At 41.5% G+C, this 19195-nt stretch overlaps 1 protein-coding gene across 3 annotated transcripts in view; it reads left to right on the top strand.

Annotated features, from left to right (window-relative positions):
• ralgapa2 (Ral GTPase activating protein catalytic subunit alpha 2) overlaps positions 1–19195 on the top strand; it is a 105538-nt gene that overhangs the window by 13364 nt on the left and 72979 nt on the right. For all 3 annotated transcript variants that reach the window (XM_030081730.1, XM_030081732.1, XM_030081733.1), the window contains 7 exons: positions 5638–5748; positions 6540–6589; positions 14524–14581; positions 16007–16050; positions 16610–16790; positions 17026–17141; positions 18678–18816. In XM_030081730.1, the coding sequence (XP_029937590.1) occupies positions 5638–5748; positions 6540–6589; positions 14524–14581; positions 16007–16050; positions 16610–16790; positions 17026–17141; positions 18678–18816 (699 nt within the window). The remainder of the gene's footprint in view (positions 1–5637; positions 5749–6539; positions 6590–14523; positions 14582–16006; positions 16051–16609; positions 16791–17025; positions 17142–18677; positions 18817–19195) is intronic.

The raw sequence follows: 19195 nt of genomic DNA, 5'->3' as shown, positions 1-19195 counted from the left end.
CAGCGTCTAATCTAGAAAAGAGGAGGAAGCTGAAACTTTCACCAAACCTGTTTCTTGGTAGCACAAACTATGTGTACTGGACATGAAATTATGATGTTATTTTGTCACTTGTTAAGTTTTTTTGAACAATATGTCAGTAAAGGCCAACTGTCCACAAATAATTTGCATACTGGTTTCCATTAACCATTCCACTTTCACCATAGCCATTTGCAGGAAAAAAATGGTATGGTTTGAAAAAATTGAAAGACAGATTTTTTATGATACCCAAGTTGGTGAGATGTGACTTTGTAATTTTTAATTCAACCATGCAAGAAAATACATTTAAAAAACAAATAGAGACAACGTAGTTGACATCTCTCAGGAGTCAACTTCACTTCATGCACTTCATTCACCTTCTCAGGAGAAGGTAAGTGAAGTGCATGAATGCAAAGTGATGGGAAAAATCAAACAAACAAGCTAAAGCATTAACAAAACAATAAACAAGACATAGTGGGAAAAACTGAAAACCTGTAAATTGTTATGTGAACCTGGTTTGGTTGGACAGAGGAGCAGCATTAATCAAGCTTTTGCATTGTACCTGAATAAGAAAGGAAGGACAATAGGTTATTTCTACCACATTTGGTTTCTTCATGAAAAAAATGTTACAAATTAGAAATAGGTGTGAACGATTTTTCACAGGAAGATAATGTGTTGCAGTTATAAGTTGACAAAAGCGATCTGAGTTATATATAATTTGTCCACGTAAGTAGGTCTGCATGTAGGTATGGTGTGTAAACGTGTCTGTAAACATGCAGGTATGCTTAGTATCATTGTGTTTGTGTACATTTAGGTACAGTATGCATGCGTTTGTGATTGCAGTTAGGTATGCTGTGCATCGGTATGCTGATATTGTAAATGAGATAAAAGGGGCTGTTGGTTTTGTTCAAGGGTACAGATGGAGATCCTAAGCTCAACTATGACCAAAGCCCCTGTTTCACCTGAGACATGCAGCAAGCAGCCTAGGATGGTGGCAATGCAACAAGTTTCCTGCCTCTACCCCCCCACCCCCCTCTGATACTGTTGAATGATACTGCCCCACATGTAGGATGTACATGTGGGGCAGTATCATTCAACTGTATCATTCCTAAGACTAAATCCTTCCGGTCTTGGAAAAAACATTGTCAAGTCTAAGGTCTGCAACTGGTGTCAGACAAAAAGGCATCAGGCACAACCCACTGTGATTACGCATGAGGGCCAGTGTTCACCTTTGATTGATTTTGACCGATTTGCAGACTCGAAAGTGGGTCAATTACTACTGATATAACTTAAAAAAAAAAAAAAAAAAAAACACGGAGAGAATATGCGTAAGCTTTTCTACTTGGAAGAGCAGATCATTGTCTTCAGCCTATTCCATATTGGTTAGCATCCAGCTCCTGAGATCCATTCTTCCTGTTGTAAGTCCTCTCATCTTATTGCTGTGTTTTTTTTTTTTTCCTGCGGCCTCTCCTTCCATCCTCCAGGGGCTGGCTATGGGGATTTGGGCAGATGGAGAGCAGTGAGTCTGTAGGCTGGAAAGCGCAGGATGACAAGCTCTGATGGCTCTCCGACATGCAGCATGTCAAGCGGAACTGATCTCTCCACACGCACACACACACACACACACACACACACACACACACACACACACAGCACAGCACAAACATATACCCTTTAAATGGTGTATCTGAATCCACAGAATTGTACTCGGTTAAATTATAATTTTATTCACTACTATCTTGCTTTCTAGACACAAACACACGCACTCAGATCTATTTGATATGCATGATATGCTATTTGGTGATTTATAACAGATGTGATAGTCTTGAAACATGAGAGGCTATATTGTTACTATTTGGAATTGATTTAAATGAAAGTGACCTCAGAAGTTGTCTAATTATAGAATATAGGCCAAGGCTGTAAGTGAACTGCTAGGCTAATACAAATGATATATCCCCAACAAGTACACATGCACATACTGACCCCACAACCCTCCATATTCAGTTCAGTCTTTCCCTTTGATATTCACTCCTCTCTATCCCTCTCCTTTCCTATGTCAGTTCGTGCTCTCTCTGGGAGTGCAGAAATTCTGCTGAGGAGTCAACTTGTTTTCCTCAGTTTGCAGACTGACCAGCAGGCAGGAAACATTTCAGAAGAAGAAGCAGCGTTAAGAACAGGATCATGTGATGGACCAAGATAAGAGCCCTGTCACACCCCAGCCCTGTGCCTGTGGCACCACTGTGGGGCTTACTGCTTGCACTCCCTACCTCTGTGTATTACAGGAGTCAGACTACTCCAGTGAGGCTAGATTTATGGCTTGCTTTTTTGCAGATAATTATCAACTATTCCATAGCCTTTGTCTCTTTTTGTGTCGTTGTGCAGAGAGGCAATGAGGTTCATATTGTGTGTGGGTGTGTGCATGTGTGTTACAGTGTTTGTACTCAAGTGTGACAGAGCTGAAGTGTGAGTTGAGCAGATGTGATTAGCTCATTGCCAGTACCCTCACTAGGGCAAGCCAGCATTGCACACAGCAAGACTTGTGGGAGCAAGAAGGATTTAATGAAGTGCTGCCTCCTTTGGGAGATGGAGCCTGAGCAAGAGGTGTGTGTGTCTGTGTGTGTGTGCGCAAGAGAGACAGAAAAGCTATCTAAAGTGCAAATGAGAGATCCTGAGATCTGACTTAGTGTTACACATGCACAGGGTATAAAGAGCTTGTTGTGGGATGACACACATAAATGCACATGCAGTAGAAAAGTCAATATTTCTTGGCGGATTTGTAAAGCCATTATGTGCTCACTCTGACAATAGACAGTCATCAGGCATTTAACTGTTGAGGTTCATTTATTTAGTCCTTCATCACAAACATGTCTCAAAGGGAAAAAAAATCAGTCTTCCTCGAACTACAAATCTAAAAGTCAACAACAAATCTGTGTATCCCATATTATACTTTCCACTAATAAAGTGGAACACAAGAGAGAGGAGAAAGTAGAGTGCCAGAGTTAGGAGGCAAAAGTGTGTTACACCCATCAGTTGACTAGCTTTATAAAATATTGTGTCAGGTATTTCAATATTTAGGTTAATATTTTTAGAGGGTATCTTTTCAATTTGTCTGTTAACGAGTAGGGTGTGATGAAAGCTACCTTTCACTATTCAAAAACTGTATAATGTTTAGGAAAATGTAATTCCATCATCTTGAATGACCCTATCGCTTGTAATTTTGAAAATACTGGTTATGGAGTTTTGAGATAATGCCTTACCTTGTAGTGTTCCATTTGTGCATTTAATGCACAATAAAAAAAATGCCTCACAATACAAGAAAAATCTGGACAAGATGTTCCAGTATTTTATTCAAATTTTCTGCATTTCAGAGTTCAGCGTTACAGTCTCGGTTTATTTCCTGCTTAGCTCCTGTCGGCTTTGACATGATTAGCCTACATTTTGCTGTTAAGGGAATACCATTCCTAGCCTGAATCACAAAGGCGGCTCAGCATTATGAACCTGCGTGCTAAGCCTGTGTTATTAAATGTTCAGAAAGCCTATCCCCTGCATTTACTGTTGGTCAGCGCAACATATGGGACTGAAAGCATATAAGTGCTTAGTCTCTGTTTGCAAGTTCTAAAACATCGACCCTTATTCAATATTCCAAATGAGCCAGAACTGAAATCAGATCAGGCTAGGGAACAAAAGCAGTCTTGTTTGCCTGGCACAAAGTTATTTATTTATTTTAAAGAAAGTGTTGTAATTGTGCTTCTCTATGAACAGCAAGCACTAAGCAAGAGGTCAGATGTTATTGTGGTGAAATTCTTTGCTCTCTGTGCTTTAATCTCAGGGCAAAGATAAATCATATGAGTCTTTGTCATGCACTGACTACAAAATGCCAGCATTCCCCATGTGCTGGGCTGCTTTTGGGAGTCTTCCAGTGAGCCATGTGGTAGAGGGAGAATAGCAACAGAAGGTGAGCCTTAATTGCTCAATTATTGTGCCAGGACTCCTCCTGGCCCATATCAGATTATTTAGACCAGGCCTATCTCATTACCAACGTTGTATGAGTACCTGCAAACCTGGATGCATTCCTCAGTGCTGTATCACATGAATTTGGATTTTGTCATTTCCAGTTACTCTGTTTCTCTGTGAGTGTACAACCTATTTTGCTCCATATCGACTGTAGCCTGAGCTGGTGTGACCATTCTTGTACCTCAGCCTGGCCTTGATTCAGGCCACCACTCTGCATTTCCAAAACAGTGCACCGGATAATCCCATAACTCATACAAGCAAGGCTGAGTGCTGTACTGTCAGGTCAGAACATTTAGGAAATAAAACCCCAAACAGGCGCTGAAAATCAGAGATGCGATCCACTTTTTCAGTTCCGAACTGACTCCGATGCCTACATTCTAAATGCCTAAAATCTACTGATACTAGAGCATATTTCATTATTATTATTGTTGCTGGTATTGTTGTTATTATTATTATTATTATCATTATTACGTGTGGTATTATGTTTAAGGTTATATGAAGCTGTAATAAACCACACACCACTTCTTAGCCAACTGTTACTATCTCAGTCAGCAGCAAACTAAAGGGATTTTTACATTGGCGATGACAGGCGATGAGAATTGCATATGGCTCAACACTGCTGTTCTGCTGTACTCACCACGTCTAGTGTAAAAGGATAAATTACATTATAAAATACATCATTACTGACTGGTCAGCTGGGTGAACGATTTCCACATGACACCGTCAAAAGTTCAGGGCAAGTCAACTTTGTTTGAGGAGGCGGGCATGTGGGTCTGTGCAAAAGCACGACATTTTTATGAGGATGAGCCTGCGTCCAACTCTGCCTGTCTGCATCCCTTGCCTAGCGTTGCTCCTCTGCTCACCTCTCACTGAAAATTAATTAAGGCTGCGCGTTTTTTGTCGCCACGTAAAAAGTCCTTTTCAAAGCCCTTCATGGCCCAGTGCAAGCTCATACAATTCTGGGAGGCTTAAAATTGCATTATTACATACATCTAAATAAGAAAAACATCAGACTGTGGAATTTGGATTTGTAGGTGGACCGGTAACATCAGTCCAATATCCAGTGGACATCAGTATCAGCAACGATACCTATATTGGATCAGATCGTTCCCAACTCTACTGGAAACCTCTGAGGGGGATGTGAATCAGCATGCAGGCACCAACATTTCCCTGAAACCATAAGCAGTCATGTTTTAGCACTGGCTAGAAGTCAGGAATCTTGGAACATGAACACACACACGCACCTCTTGTCTAATAATCAAATCAATATATTGCAGTGCATTGATTGTGCATCTGCGGTACTCAGAGGAAGTGAGGATGTCCTAGATACAAGATTCGGACATGTGCTCAGAGGAAAATTATGATGTGAGTCCCTGTTGACAGGTGTACGTGTGGATGTGTGTGAGTGTGCCTCTCTGTCATCTCACAGACACACACACACACACACACACACCATGCTTGCTTAGATTCAACTTGACAACAAGGTATACCCACTCTAGTAAATGTGCTACTTTAATGCAGACAGCTCTCTTTTTAGATCCCTTTCTCATCATTCATAACTATTTTTGCATTCAACCACTTAACAGGTTTTCTCTTTTATTTTTTCAGATATCATTGAGAAGAGTGAACTGAAGACGTTCTTCGAGAGCAACTGTTCTCAGATTTATTTTATCTTCTATGAAAATTTCATTACACTGGAAAGTAACTTAAAGCAAAAAGGTGAGGGTGATCACATATTTGTTTTTAATCATGAAACCGTTATCTAAAGATATTCTGGTATCCCATAGAATTAGTATTATGGTATATTTGGAACTGATACTTCTAGTCTGTATCAAGTTCTCAGCTCTGAGGCCTGTGGTCTTTATCCCACGTTCTGTGCAACCCGACAAGCCTCATTGAATAAATTATATGAATGTTAGGCATCAATATCATCATGTCACCTAAAAATGGGTACAAGTAATGAAAAGAGATGTGAAAACTCATTGGCCTTCAATCCCAGAAATCAACTTTGCTGCCTCCTTTCTTTTTCCCACAACTCAATCACTCTTCCACTCTCCCTCTCTTTGTCTCCTTTTGCCTCTGTTTGTGGAAATTGATATTCTGTGCAGTGTTTCTGTCTGATATACACTAATAGATATTTAAGGAATAAGAAAGGGTACACTGTTTCCGCCCTTTATTTTAAGTCCTAAAGCCAAAGAACTAATTAAACTTTTACCTCTTCCATTCTTCCCTTGTTGTGAGGCCATTGAGTAATGCAAGGGGGATTGTAGCACGCACTTTCACAGGGTTGTCCTCCCCAAGCCTCCTCAAGAGAGGGCCAAACGCTTGAGCTAAAACAAAGCATATTCAGCATATTCTGGGTTCTGCTGGTTGTGTCTTGTACTAACACTGTAGTAGACAGTAGTGCAAGCTGCTTTGGATACAAGTCCCCACCAAAGAACCTGTATTATTATTGTTACATTATTTATTATGATATGCTATGCCTCCCAACTGCTCTCCTCCTATTTCAGGGAACAAATCTCAAAGGGAGGAGCTGGACTCTATCCTCTTTATTTTTGAAGTAAGTAGTTTTTTTCCTATCTTTTCCATGCTGATGTCTTCATTTCAGATTCCCAGTTACAGTTGCTGCAGCCACAACCTGTTTACTGAACTCTGCAACATTGGGGAGGGACCACAGTTTCCATGGTGCCACTCTTGCAGCTTTACCTACTTCCTGAATTTGCCTCAAATAGCCTAGATAGCAGTTGGAGGTTGTTTAAAAGGCTGATTGTTTTCCAGCCTCACAGAGAGCTTGCAGTGTGTTGTTTTTAAATCCCAGGTGTGTATGTAAAGCAGAAGAGGTTGGCTATGTGTCGTGTTTCTGTGTATGTGTGCAATGCATGGTTGGCTTTACTGCCTAGTCTCCCTTTTGTCTTTCTGAACGCTCTTATGCCACTCCTGGAGGTTAAAGTCCCCCACCTTGTTTTCCCACCTGACTGTGAGGACAGCTCCAGTTTCCAATACAAACAGTCTGCTCTCCAGTTACATTTGCTCAGGGCAGGGCTGTAAGGAACACAGCAGATCAAGAGGGAAATCTGTTTGCCCCTCTTTCTATATCTTGTCTTAGTCTTTCAGATTGTCTGAATGCACATTTTGTCAACAAACATCAGTTCAGCACAGACAAAACAGAGGAAAAGGATCTTTGGATCTGGATGAAGGCCCACTGACCCATACATCAGTCTGTGTTACAGTAGCATCAGGTCAGACACTCTACTATGTAATTAGCTATGGATTCCTCATGGACTAGTTATGCATCCCTAATGCAGCCAAGACTCTCTTGTCATAGTATCATCTTACAACTTTTTAGGTACTGTCTGGATCTGCATCCTGCACTTGTTAGCACAGTTTGGAACACGTAGCATGTCCCAAAGCATGTCCCAATTGTTTGATAGTCTACGGGTTATACAAACTTATGATTTAAGATTTAAAGCTATGGGAAAATCACTCTTAATTTAGACTTGATTAGTTCTATATCTTCAGCCTTCCTAGCATGCTGTCAGGAATATGTTTATAAACTGGATGAAGTCTTCCATTTAGATTAGTGTTTTCTATCTGTCCATAAGGCATGGAGTCTAACTCTCTATGTTTCCTTCCAGCTTGCATGATCCCTCTTTGCAGAAAAATAAGTCTCCCTCCCTGTCCACACACATCCAGTCATTTGACCTGTAATTATAGCCAGGATTCACTCGCCTCCCGCATATTTATGGAGTTATCCTTTCAAAAAAGAACTAATATTGAAAACAGCTTAACCCTTGCATGTCCCCTTTTAGTCCCAGCCCAACAACGTGTGCTTTTACACTGTGCTGAGAAGATAAGCTCGCTTTGAGGAGTGTGTGCAGGACAGATACAGGGTTGCTTTGATCCTCAGCTCTGGTACAGTGTGCAGACTTTCTCTTTATGCTATATGAGATTATGCATGTCAGATCATATGTGGCTATGAATGTAATATCAATGAATACATTTGTGCTTACAAATATGAAGTATTAGTGTGTGTGTGTTAAGTTATCCCAGAGGCTGTATTATGTAACACACAGGAGCATGACAGTGGTATAAAAGAGTGAATGAGCTAATACCATGTTTTGAGGCAAGTGGTTTGTTTATCCTAACCATCTGCTTTCCTGCTACTTCAGTTCTAGCACATTAGAGAACAGAAATCAAATCAACTGCACTCAGTTTCCCCCTGTTTGCAGGGTTATGCTTATTGTAAATCCATATCATTAGTTTTAGTCACAGAGGTCAATCAACAAAAGTATAAGCACCACACTCTCGTGTCCAGGAAACCACAGAGCTGTGTGTAGATTAGGCTATGGCTGCTGGGACAAAAGCCATTAGGAGCTTTGTGCTTTGTGACACACTTTGATACAGTATGACAGGATAACAAGACCAACCCAGCCCAACCCCACTGCCCCTCTCATTCTCTAAGAAATTCCTTAGAAAGCCACAGTTATCTCCTCATCTTCCTAAACCAATGAGAACTGTGGTCTCTCGGTTTCTCCATCACCTGGATGCCCTCTTTCATCCGCATCTGTCTAACACTTAAGTCTCCAGTGTGTTTTTGCTTTGAGATAGTGGCACAGGGATTGTGTTAGCATCATAAAGAGATATGTGACCCCCTTTTTATGGGTGGTTGTGGGGGTGCGTCATTCCCCATGCTTAGCCTGCATGGAGTAATGGCTGCCTAGAGGGGGTAATCTTTTGTCCCTCCCCCTAAACTCTGCTTGAGCACCCCCACCCCCACCGCCACCAGCAGCCATCCCCATTCCATCCATGATCTCTTTGTGTCTGGTGCTACAAAGGCATCTGCCATGATGCTGCACCAGAAGTGATGTGCGTCTAAGAATACAGCAACACTGCCAGTGATACAGCATAGAAAAGTCTTTGTTCTCATCCTCATCCATCAGATCTAGTAGCTTTGTTGTTGCCAAAGGCCTAGGTGTCTCTTTATTTATTACATAAAACCAGAGTTGACCAATAAATCCAATCAATACCTTTCCCTGCCTGAAAAGGGAGTTGGTCAGGGCAGTTATTGGCCTATTGGCACAATCACTGAAGCCAGTCCATGTTTTGAGCAACCTATTAGCACTCGGTCTCACTCTCTGACCTAAATGCCCAGTGGGTGAACCTGTATTTTTTCTCTTTTCAAAGAGATAGTCACTAAGAGGGAACCATCAGATGACATTTGGACATGACAGGCACTGGATTAGTGGTGCTGTCACCTTTGAAATACAGTTTTTGCTAAACTGCATCGAGTCTGCTGCCCATGAAAACTAATACCACAATAACGCCAATGAGCATTAAAGATATTCCCATCCCAATTATTTAAGTTGTCCCTTGAAAGCTGAATGAAAACAATATTTTTCATTTCGTTGGGGAGCAAGCTGGACAAAGCAGGAGGGAAATATGCATTGTCATTGGTCTACTCAGAGCTGAGAGTAACTGCTGCACCGCACCTGTTGACTCTGTTGAGCAGCGTGGGCCTATTTTCTAACCAGTTAATTTGCCACGTGCCTTTTGTTTTAAAAGATGCTTTAGATCACGTCTATCATTTATTTATTTTTTCATTAATACCGACCCTGTTCCATATTTACCACAACATCAATACTACAAATCCCAGCTTCTACTGCAACATCCTGTACTATCAGCACCACAAAACACCAGTGTGTCCCCATCCCCTCCTCCTCAGCTCCTCATCAGCCCAATGTATCAAGACTTTTATTAGCTAGCTAGCTCATTAGCAAGCCAAAAGCAAAGTCAAAATAAAAAGTGGACATTGAAAACAGGTGTTTTCAGGACAGGTGGGAGGTCTAGCACCTGGTTGCTTGCACTGAGGATAAATCTGTCTGTGGAGCTGATGTGGCTGATGTGGAGATATTATGGGACAGCTATTGTTATGTGCTTTTATTTATTTATTTGCTTTTTGTAGTCAGAAGTCAACCTGCCTATGTTTTGATGTTTCACTTTTGAAATACTATCGCATATTTTGTAATATGGTTTAACATGAAAATAATTTTTTTTTCTAGTTGGATGTGCATGTTTGAGTATAAATATGTATGACTATAGATTCTTCCACAGGAAAATTTTAGTTAACTGGTTATTTTTGATTCAATGTGTTGAAACTATTCGTCATTCAAAAGGATTCAGGATAGGCTCACAATATGCCAGAAAATAAGAATGATGACTCTTGTCATTTCCCACTCTAATCAGTTTGGTTTTAGATATCCTTGCTTTGTTTTATAGAAAGACATTTTTGGAGAGGAATGTCAAATTAATTATTATACAGGACATATTTTGATCAAAAAATGTCCCCTTTAGGTCAACAGTGATCAATAAATATAGGCACTGTTCGGCCCTGGAATTAGTTGTGATTTTTTTTAATGCGACCCCTTTAGTGATTGGGTTTGACACCCCTGCTTGAGATGGTTAGTATTTATCTGTGTATAAAGACGGTGGTGCAAAGAACGAGTACAGGCTAGGCATTTGGGACTCGTCTTTGTTACTCTTTGTTACAGATTTGAATTGATGTCAAGGTACATTCATCCCAATCAACATCTTACGTTTTGCTGCTATGAAGCGAAGTTGCAAGAAGATGTGAGTAGGTGGATGCGAAAAGAGACTGAAAAGCTGTTGAAGACCGACACTAATCCCTTGGTGTGTGTAGGTGGAGTGTTGAGGATGAAAGCCACTCTCTGGTCTAGACCTCTGCTGTTACTGTCATGAGAACAGGTTGTGGCCCTCAGTCAGGTGACTTATGTTGTGGGGCTTGAGGGACTCTGGTTTGTTTACCCCCTCTCATGACAGAAGACGAACTTTAAAGTCTGTGAGCGGTTTGTTCGAGCTGCCCCAGAGGTTGTGGGACAGCTTTCTGGCCCTGAGAGCAACAGGACCTCAGAGGGAAGTCCGCACATGTAAACTTGCCCAAAGTATTTCACTCCAGGATGTGACCTCACCATGACCTTAACCATCTGTTACCCGGACCTGACTCAGCATTTTGAGTTACAGATCACTCTGTCACTGACATTGGAAAAATCCCGTCTGTGTTGGAGACTTGATACTACTGTGTCCTTTTATGGGTAAAGCCCTAAAAATCTAGTTATTTTTGGTGGATAACCTCATACTTAATCCCACTTTGGGGCATTGCAGTCGCTGGGATGTTTATTGTTGATGGTGTGGTGTCTTTTTTCCCCTACAAAACTCAGCGTATAGTGTAGGTAATCAGAGGTTGTTGAGAAAGATTAAGTCTAATGAAGGAGAGCGATAACAGCCCACATTATTTACCGTCTCCTCCTGCCGTGACTCATGGGTGACAGACGATTGGCTGTGATTGATGTCCGTTTAAAATGCAGCACAGAGACGCACCATTAAAGCGCTGTGTATGTAAATGGTCCAAGTAAGTCATGAATAATAGAATGTCAACCTGTATCATGGGCAGCCATCAGTTGCTCCTCTGTCTCTTTGTCTTCTCGCCAGGCTAATGGCCTCAGATCCCCCTTGATGCACATCCAAGGTGCAATCACTGAATGTCTCCTCTACATGCTACCTACATTTTTCTAGAAGAATGAACCAAGGGCCATTAGGCTAAGCGATTTTTCCCCCCTCCCTCTCTTGTATTGAATCCTGATTAAGGCTGACAGTTCTGCAGCAGGAGATTATTGGTTAATGCTTAAATGCAAATTTACTAAGTGTTGCCTTGGTTTGCACATGGAAGAGACAAGGCCAAATGAATTGTGACTTTTGGGATCATACTTTAACCTTTATCTTTGGCCTTTGAACCTGTAAAGGGAAATTAAATGCGTTGAGGTGGCTGTTTTTGTCAAACATATGAGCATTCATGTGGCAACTTTATAAGGATTTCTACGTTTAGCTTAAATGACAGGGAATTTCACTACTTTACCTTTCCCCTTCTAAAAGCAATCATGCCTGATCATAAAAGTAATTCCCAGACATTCTTGGAGGCATCCTCCTTGCTACCTGGCTTTCACATAGGGAAAAGAGGAGCATTAAATAGCTGAGCTAACTTGCTGGCCAGAGTTGCATTGCACACCGCTGCTGCCACCTGCTGGTCCAAGGGGTGACCAGCAAGTATTTCTTTAATTCATTTAATTCATTGAATGCATAGTTGAGGGCCTTTCACTTCATTAAGTCCAAATTAAAACCCATTGTTTGTGCTTTTAACAATTTTTAGGTTACAGGAGGCATGCACAGTCAAGATTGGTGATTTGGCAAGGCTCTCTGCAACAAACACAGAGCAATCTAAGGATTTGGTTAGCATGTAAATAAGTAAACCAGTGTGGCCTGAGCTTACAAAGCATATAAATAAAGACTGTGTTATTGGTATCTTGCAGACACTATTTATTTCTGTTGTAATACTGGGCCTGGTTTCTTCACTTGAATGACTGTAGCCTCAAAGTCTCTTTCCACTGTCAACCAGTGCACAACACCTGTGACTCAAAGAAGGAATGTTGTCTTTCCTTATTAACAATGAACTTTGACTTTACTGTCCCCACATTCACCCATGAACCATCATGGTAGGGACTGTTTCAGGTGCAACTAAAGTCAGGTTAGCTCTATGCTAGCAGGTCATTCCATTGTTTTGCCAAGTACATTTAGGCTTCAGGATTTCAATGTCTTGATATGTTTAAATCATCCCAAGGTGGATTAAAACCTAAACATAGCCACCAGCATGTGTAAAGTTTTCCTGCGAATGCTGCATGTCTGTTACTGCTGTTGAAAAGCCCTTGGAGACCACCTCTGGGAGAAGTGTATTCTGCATCATGTTCAGGCCCTGCGGTTGGAAATCTAAGTGCGGATCATGTAAATGTGGCAAGGCTGTAGTCATACCACAGTAATGCCCCCATCTTTATGCTGGAGTATGGCTCCAGATTAGAGTAACTCCACCAACCTCCAGTCTGCCAGACTCCACATTCGCCTCATATCAGCCAGTAAATTCCCCATTGTTACAGCAGCCATTCCGGCTCCGCAGGGAGTCTTTCTGAGCCAGCTTCTGCTTCTCATTCCCCACTCTCCTTTCCTGGTGCTGTGCAAGGAGAGAGAAAGAAGGTGTTATTGTGTGTGCAAACACACACACACATATGCACACGCAGGGAAAGGCTTAGGCAGGCTCTCCTGCTGTGTTACCACCTAGCATAATGCGTCTCCTGCTCCAAGGAGACAAAGAGTGAAAGAGGCCAATACATAGCCTGTATGGGAGATGTAATAATCCCCAGCTGGATCAATAGCAAGGTGCAGCTGCACGCCTATATACGCATGTCATCACATCTCTGGATCAGAGAGCAGTCAAACAGGACAGATAGTCCTCCAGCAGCCCCTTAAGTGATGTCTGTCTTTCCCGATCTCCGCTGTTGCTGAGAATGAAAGGGATTTAGACTCAGAGGGCAAGGGGAGAGAAAACGGAGGATGACAAGGGAAGGGGGAAGTTGTTGACAAACTGAGACATGCTGCACTTCAAAATGAGATGAGTTCTGGACCACACCAGCTCTCAGCATAATATGGCATGGCTATCTCCCTCTTCTCTCAGGCCACTGAGCCATGCATCATGGTCTCTCCAGTTTTCTCTCTCTCTCTCTCTCTCTCTCTCTCTCAGTCATTCTGCCACTCTCTCTTTTTGTCTTTGTTTCCCTCTCCTACGCTCTCTCTCACTCACTCAGACACCACAGTGAATTCAGTTCACATCTTTGACCGGTGAGGAGTTAATCTTCATAGCACTTTCACAGACACTTATTTTCTCCCTCTCACTCTGTATGAGAGGTGACTGTTTTATCATGCTGGCCAGGCCAGATTTGGTTACTTCGTCGACTGGGTCTGAGCTGTATACATAAAGCAGCAAGGGACACGGTTGACCTCCAAACTGCAATCATGACGTCTTATTGGGTCAATGATTAGAGCCTGATGAGTAGTTAACCGAGCAGGGCATCAGTTGCTCACAGTGTATTGACCATTACACACTGAAACATCCCCCATCCCTAAGGCTCTTTTTCATCTCTCCAGAGGGATCCAGTTAACCTGTCACTCCATTCAAGAATAATGATAGGCTGCTGAAAGGTCAGGGCGCTCTAATTGAGTTGTAAAGCGGTGGTTGGCGAGGTGATGACATTTCTCAATGGTGCCCTGTGTCACTGGGGTCTGCAGACATGCCAGGCCAACTGTTTTCCCTCCTCAGTCTTTATATTAATCCCCAAGGGAAAGATTGATCAGAGCACAGGATGAGCTATAAAGGCAGTGGCCTTGAAACAGAGAAGGAATGAGTGTCTTGCCCAAGAACACTTCAGCAGGGTGAACGCTGTCACGGAGACTGAAGCAACAGCTTCCTACTCAACTTTAATGCACATCCCTAACCCAAAATATGCATAATGTCATTATTTTTTTTATCTGGAATTGAATTTTGCTGTTTTGGCTCTACTTAATTACTTTTACTAACTTGTTCCTACTTTTCTTCAGAAAATTCTACAACTTCTACCAGAGAAAATCTACAGTCGATGGCAGTTTCACAGTATAGGTATGTATCAAAGAATTTTCTACTACATAAAATACCTCCACCTTGTCTTGGTTTTGTAGTACAGGTACAGTAATACAAGGCTCATCTCTTTCTCTCCTTATGCTACTGTAACCTCTAAAATAAACAGCAGGGGAAAAAAATATTGTCCTTACAACCATGCTTAAGCCTTCCATAGCAGGAAAATAATTAGTCTTGGAAAGGAATGCAAATGAAAAATGCAAATGAGTACTTAATTTGAAATGCAAATAAGTAATTGAATTATGCTGGCATGATTTCAGTCCCACGCAAGCATGAAGACCCTTGCAAGAAGCGATAACCCCAATTATAACTGTTGTGTTTGTCAACTGTTCAAAACTAAATGGTCTAGGCTTAGATGGCTATTGTAGATTGACCCTCCCCTTGGCCTTGTAACTCCAAATATAAAGACTCCTCCCCTGTTGAAGGCCCAAACACAATCACCATTCCATCAGTCGTCAGTCCACAAATTAGCACCAGCTTAAAGCTGCCTCTTGGCCTTTTCCTTAACCCACACAGAATTTCCTTTTCTGCTCATCAATTTGTATGTCAATGGCCAAGATGCTATGCTGTAATGCTGTGCTTCTCTTCTGTGGAATGGCCGTCTGTCTGTTACCTACATCTTAGCCATACTTAGGACCCATACCTGAGTTTTAATTGAATTCCTAAGACAGTGTTCCCTTTCAGTTGAGTCTCTGTTATTATTGTCACATTATGCATCCTATAGTACGCTGAAAGCTCTTCAGTGCCCTGTGCCATCCCCAACAAAGTAGTTTCTTTGAGCCCATGAAAAGTAGGGGGTCAGTGTGACATCAATGACTTTTAGTTGTCCTGTTGTCTTTGCTGGCAATTTCAAGGTCACAGGCATTTAACACTAACCATTACCAGCTGAAGAAAATCTGTCTTCCCACAGTCTTTATTCTCTGTATGCTTGCTTATTTCTAATCCCCTCTCACTGAGCTCAAGACTTGAGCCCGTGAAGTAATTTTCCCTCTCCTTTATTTAACCAACACAGCGTACGTCATTGATTTAACCTGATGAGAGGAGAACAAGAAAAGCACTTTATACATGCACACACATGTGCACAAGCATAGACACACCTTTTCCACCCAAGGCATTTAACAATCAGAGCAATGTCTCGTGATTACGGTGGAACTAGATTGGCTCCATGAATGCATGTTGGTGCTGAATGTCTTCAGTTTTCATGACAAAATGTGCAGTATCCCCACACTCACTGACTGGTTTGTGAGGACCACCTGTCAAGGTCAATAAGCCAGATGACAAGTAGGTCTGTCCTTGTCGGTTTTGTGTAGAGCAGTGTGTCTGTGAGCATCAGCTGGAGGGCACTTCTGTTGGATTTTTTTCAGGGTTGCAAACAACTGGCAATTTCTCCTTTCCCTCCTTTTCCAGGTTCTATTCTGAAAAAGCTTTTGCACACTGGAAATTCATTCAAGGTAAGTGCAATTAACCCTTTTGCACTAGATATGACAGAAGTCCTCATGTTGCAATCACATGACACATACTGTACATGTACATACACATACTGTACTGCCATGTTTTCCCTGCCATTAATAGCCTAAAAGTTTCTGCACAGCGCCCAAGTCGATTGAATGGGAATTATGGGGCTCAAAGTTAACAGACAGCATTGAGGCTAAAAAATCTACCTAATGAAAACATTTTGCCTGTCAGTCTGTAGATGAGCAGCATCCTAGGCAGACCCTAGCACGAATGCAGCAAAGTCAAACATGAACTTGCCTTTTCCAGAAAGTATAGGTTTGCTATGTGACTATTTTGGTCACAGAATGGCAGTCAGGTCAGCTCTGTCTTCAGACTTGCCTTATTGATCAAAGGGAAGCTGCTGAGATACACAAATGCTTTTGCCAAAAAGCCAGGTAAAACCGTGTACTGGACATGAGATAAAGTCCCTCCATGCCAGTCAAATTGTTGAAATTGTCCTCTGTCTCTCTCATCCTCTGTCCCTTCTTTCTTTTAACCCTCCCTCCTTCTCTCCAGATCCGCTGTGAAGGGATCCGTCTCTTCCTGCTGTGGTTACAGGCCCTGAGGGACAACTGTGCTGAGGAGCAGTTCCTTATCTTTGCCTGTCTGGTGCCGGGCTTCCCTGCCGTTCCCTCCTCCAGAGGCCCCTGCACCCTTGACACCATCATCTACAATCCCTTTTCCACCCCCCCTGATGGTGAGGCACACAGGAACATCCATGCTTATTAACGTGCACATACATAACATCATGGACTCTACTGACACGTAGACACAACCAGGTCTTCATATGATGGAGGAAGGTGATTGAAGTTGTGCAAACCATAAACTAAGCTGAGATCAGACTTCATCAGTGCATTTTGAGTTGAAGGATATCTTGTGTTACCATTCATACTATACTCAACTCATGAGTTTGTATCTGCCTGTCTGAGCAGCCAAGGTGGTGCCTGAGGAAATTACCCCACTGGTGCCAGCTGTAGTGGGAGAAAAGGTTGCAGATGACCAGACTTGTTACATCCTCCAAACCCTGCTCAAGTTCATGGTCATCCAGGTAAAAAAAATAAAATAAAAAATAGAAAACAAACAATAAATTCACCTGTCTGTTTTCCTCATAGACATTATTTATTGCTATATTCATATTTGATTTTGTCCATATCCCCCAGCACTACCTCAGTGTATGTACTTGTTTTACTTTGTAGCAGTGTGAGAGCTTGTGTTTTCATTTTGTCTTAATCTTCATCAGTTATGAGATTTTCAAATCTTAAAAAACACTTGTTCATGATAGTACGGGTTCTTACCCACATTGTGGTATTTGCTACTTCATATGAGTATAGTAGATTTTCAAAGAACAGATTGTTTGAAGATTGTTGTTTCAAGATTGTTTTACTCTAAATCAGTGAAATGGGTCTTCCCCACCAGGTGATGCAATTTTAAGTGCCAACCCAAAGCTAAAAAATATATTTACTTATATGTTTGTAGTATATATAGGATACACAATGACACACGTTTGTTTAGGATCCACTATTGATGCTCGTTTCCAGCACTCTTTCTTGTTAACTGGTCAGACTACGTTGTAGGTGAAGCCATTGCATAGTGATACCGAAACAAACATACAGCTATGAGGGGAGCTGTTGCATAGTCATACAGAAACAAAGTAGTTCCACCAGATAGAAAGCTCCAAAGTGTGTTGTTTGCTGGTCTTGATCTACTTGAACAAGTATTACTTACTCGTTCTTGCAACAGCGAAGCAGATGATGAGTCAGACTTGGATAAATTATACTCATATGGAATAGCAAATACCGCAAAATTGGTAAGAACTTGAGCTATCACTTAAACCCTCAAGTGACCAACATATATTGCACCTGTTAATGTCCAACTGGGGCCAGAGCAGTTTCAATCAGAGCAATTTACAATGAATGAAAAAGAACCCCATGTACATGACATTTCATTTTGATCAAAAATGAAAAATATATCTTATTAAAATTATGGAGTATTTAGTAGTAGTTTCATTCATATTTTGGAATGGGGAAAAAATAATTTCACACACCGATGCCCCTCCCCCATCTGTAGGTATGTGTCACTTGATAAGTAGTCCCTAGAGAAACCTGGATTCTTATAAAGATTGATTTGATCACAAAACCCAGGTGGAATTTGTTGCTTTTGACTGACATCATATATAACCGCAAATGATATGTCAAAACATAAGTATCCCATCACTCCAAATGAAGGCAGAAGCCTGAAACAATGGTATGGTTTTATTGCAGACAAATTGATAGACAAAGTCACTACATTTTGCAAGGATCAAAGAAATAACCTTTATTATATAAATTAATGTATATATCTGGGGTCAGTTATGACCCCGTTTGGTCACTTGAGGGTTAAGTGTGCAGTTTGTTTTCTTAGTCTGTTAATCTTGTGTATATCTAGCCAAAACCAATTTTTTGCCACTACATAGAAGTAGAAGTCTGAGAAGAGCCTTCAGACTATTGTGTTGCAAACAATATACTGTCACTACTTGAGTGATGCTGGAACCATCTCCTCTCCCTGTAGACTGACCTTGTGTGGCTTTGTGCTGTCTGTCTGCCAGGCATCCAGTTTAGAATGGAAGAACAAAGAGAACCAGGACACCGGCTTCAGGTTTCTCTTCAGCCTGTTCAAGAAGTACTACCTTCCACACCTTTTCCCCTCGTTCACCAAGCTCACAAATCTCTACAAGCCTTTATTAGGTAACCCCACATGTGCATGTTTACCTGTTTGCAGAAGTCTTTTCAGTGTGAGTGAGTAGTCTATTATTGTGAGGTTATGTAGGGTGTATTTGCGCTGAAGAGCTGCTATTTGAGGAGTAGAATCTCAGACATTTTATGCCATTTTCTTCTTTGGAGCACATTGTAAATAGCAAAGCCTGTATATGCTGCCCACTTGCAAGGGCAAAATACTTGCACTCACCAAACTGGCATACTCATATGCTCCACACTTGATGTGCATCATTCAGCAGCCTCTCACTCATGAAGTCCTTAAGCTCAGCAGCCTTTTAGGTTTTTGTATTAACAGTAAAACCAAAAAGGAATAGTGACAGTGTTCATTGAAATCCATTTAAAAAGAAAA

This window comes from Myripristis murdjan, chromosome 22, assembly GCF_902150065.1.
Source record: "Myripristis murdjan chromosome 22, fMyrMur1.1, whole genome shotgun sequence".
NCBI classification, from domain to species: domain Eukaryota; kingdom Metazoa; phylum Chordata; class Actinopteri; order Holocentriformes; family Holocentridae; genus Myripristis; species Myripristis murdjan.
This window is presented reverse-complemented; position numbering and strand designations above follow the sequence as displayed.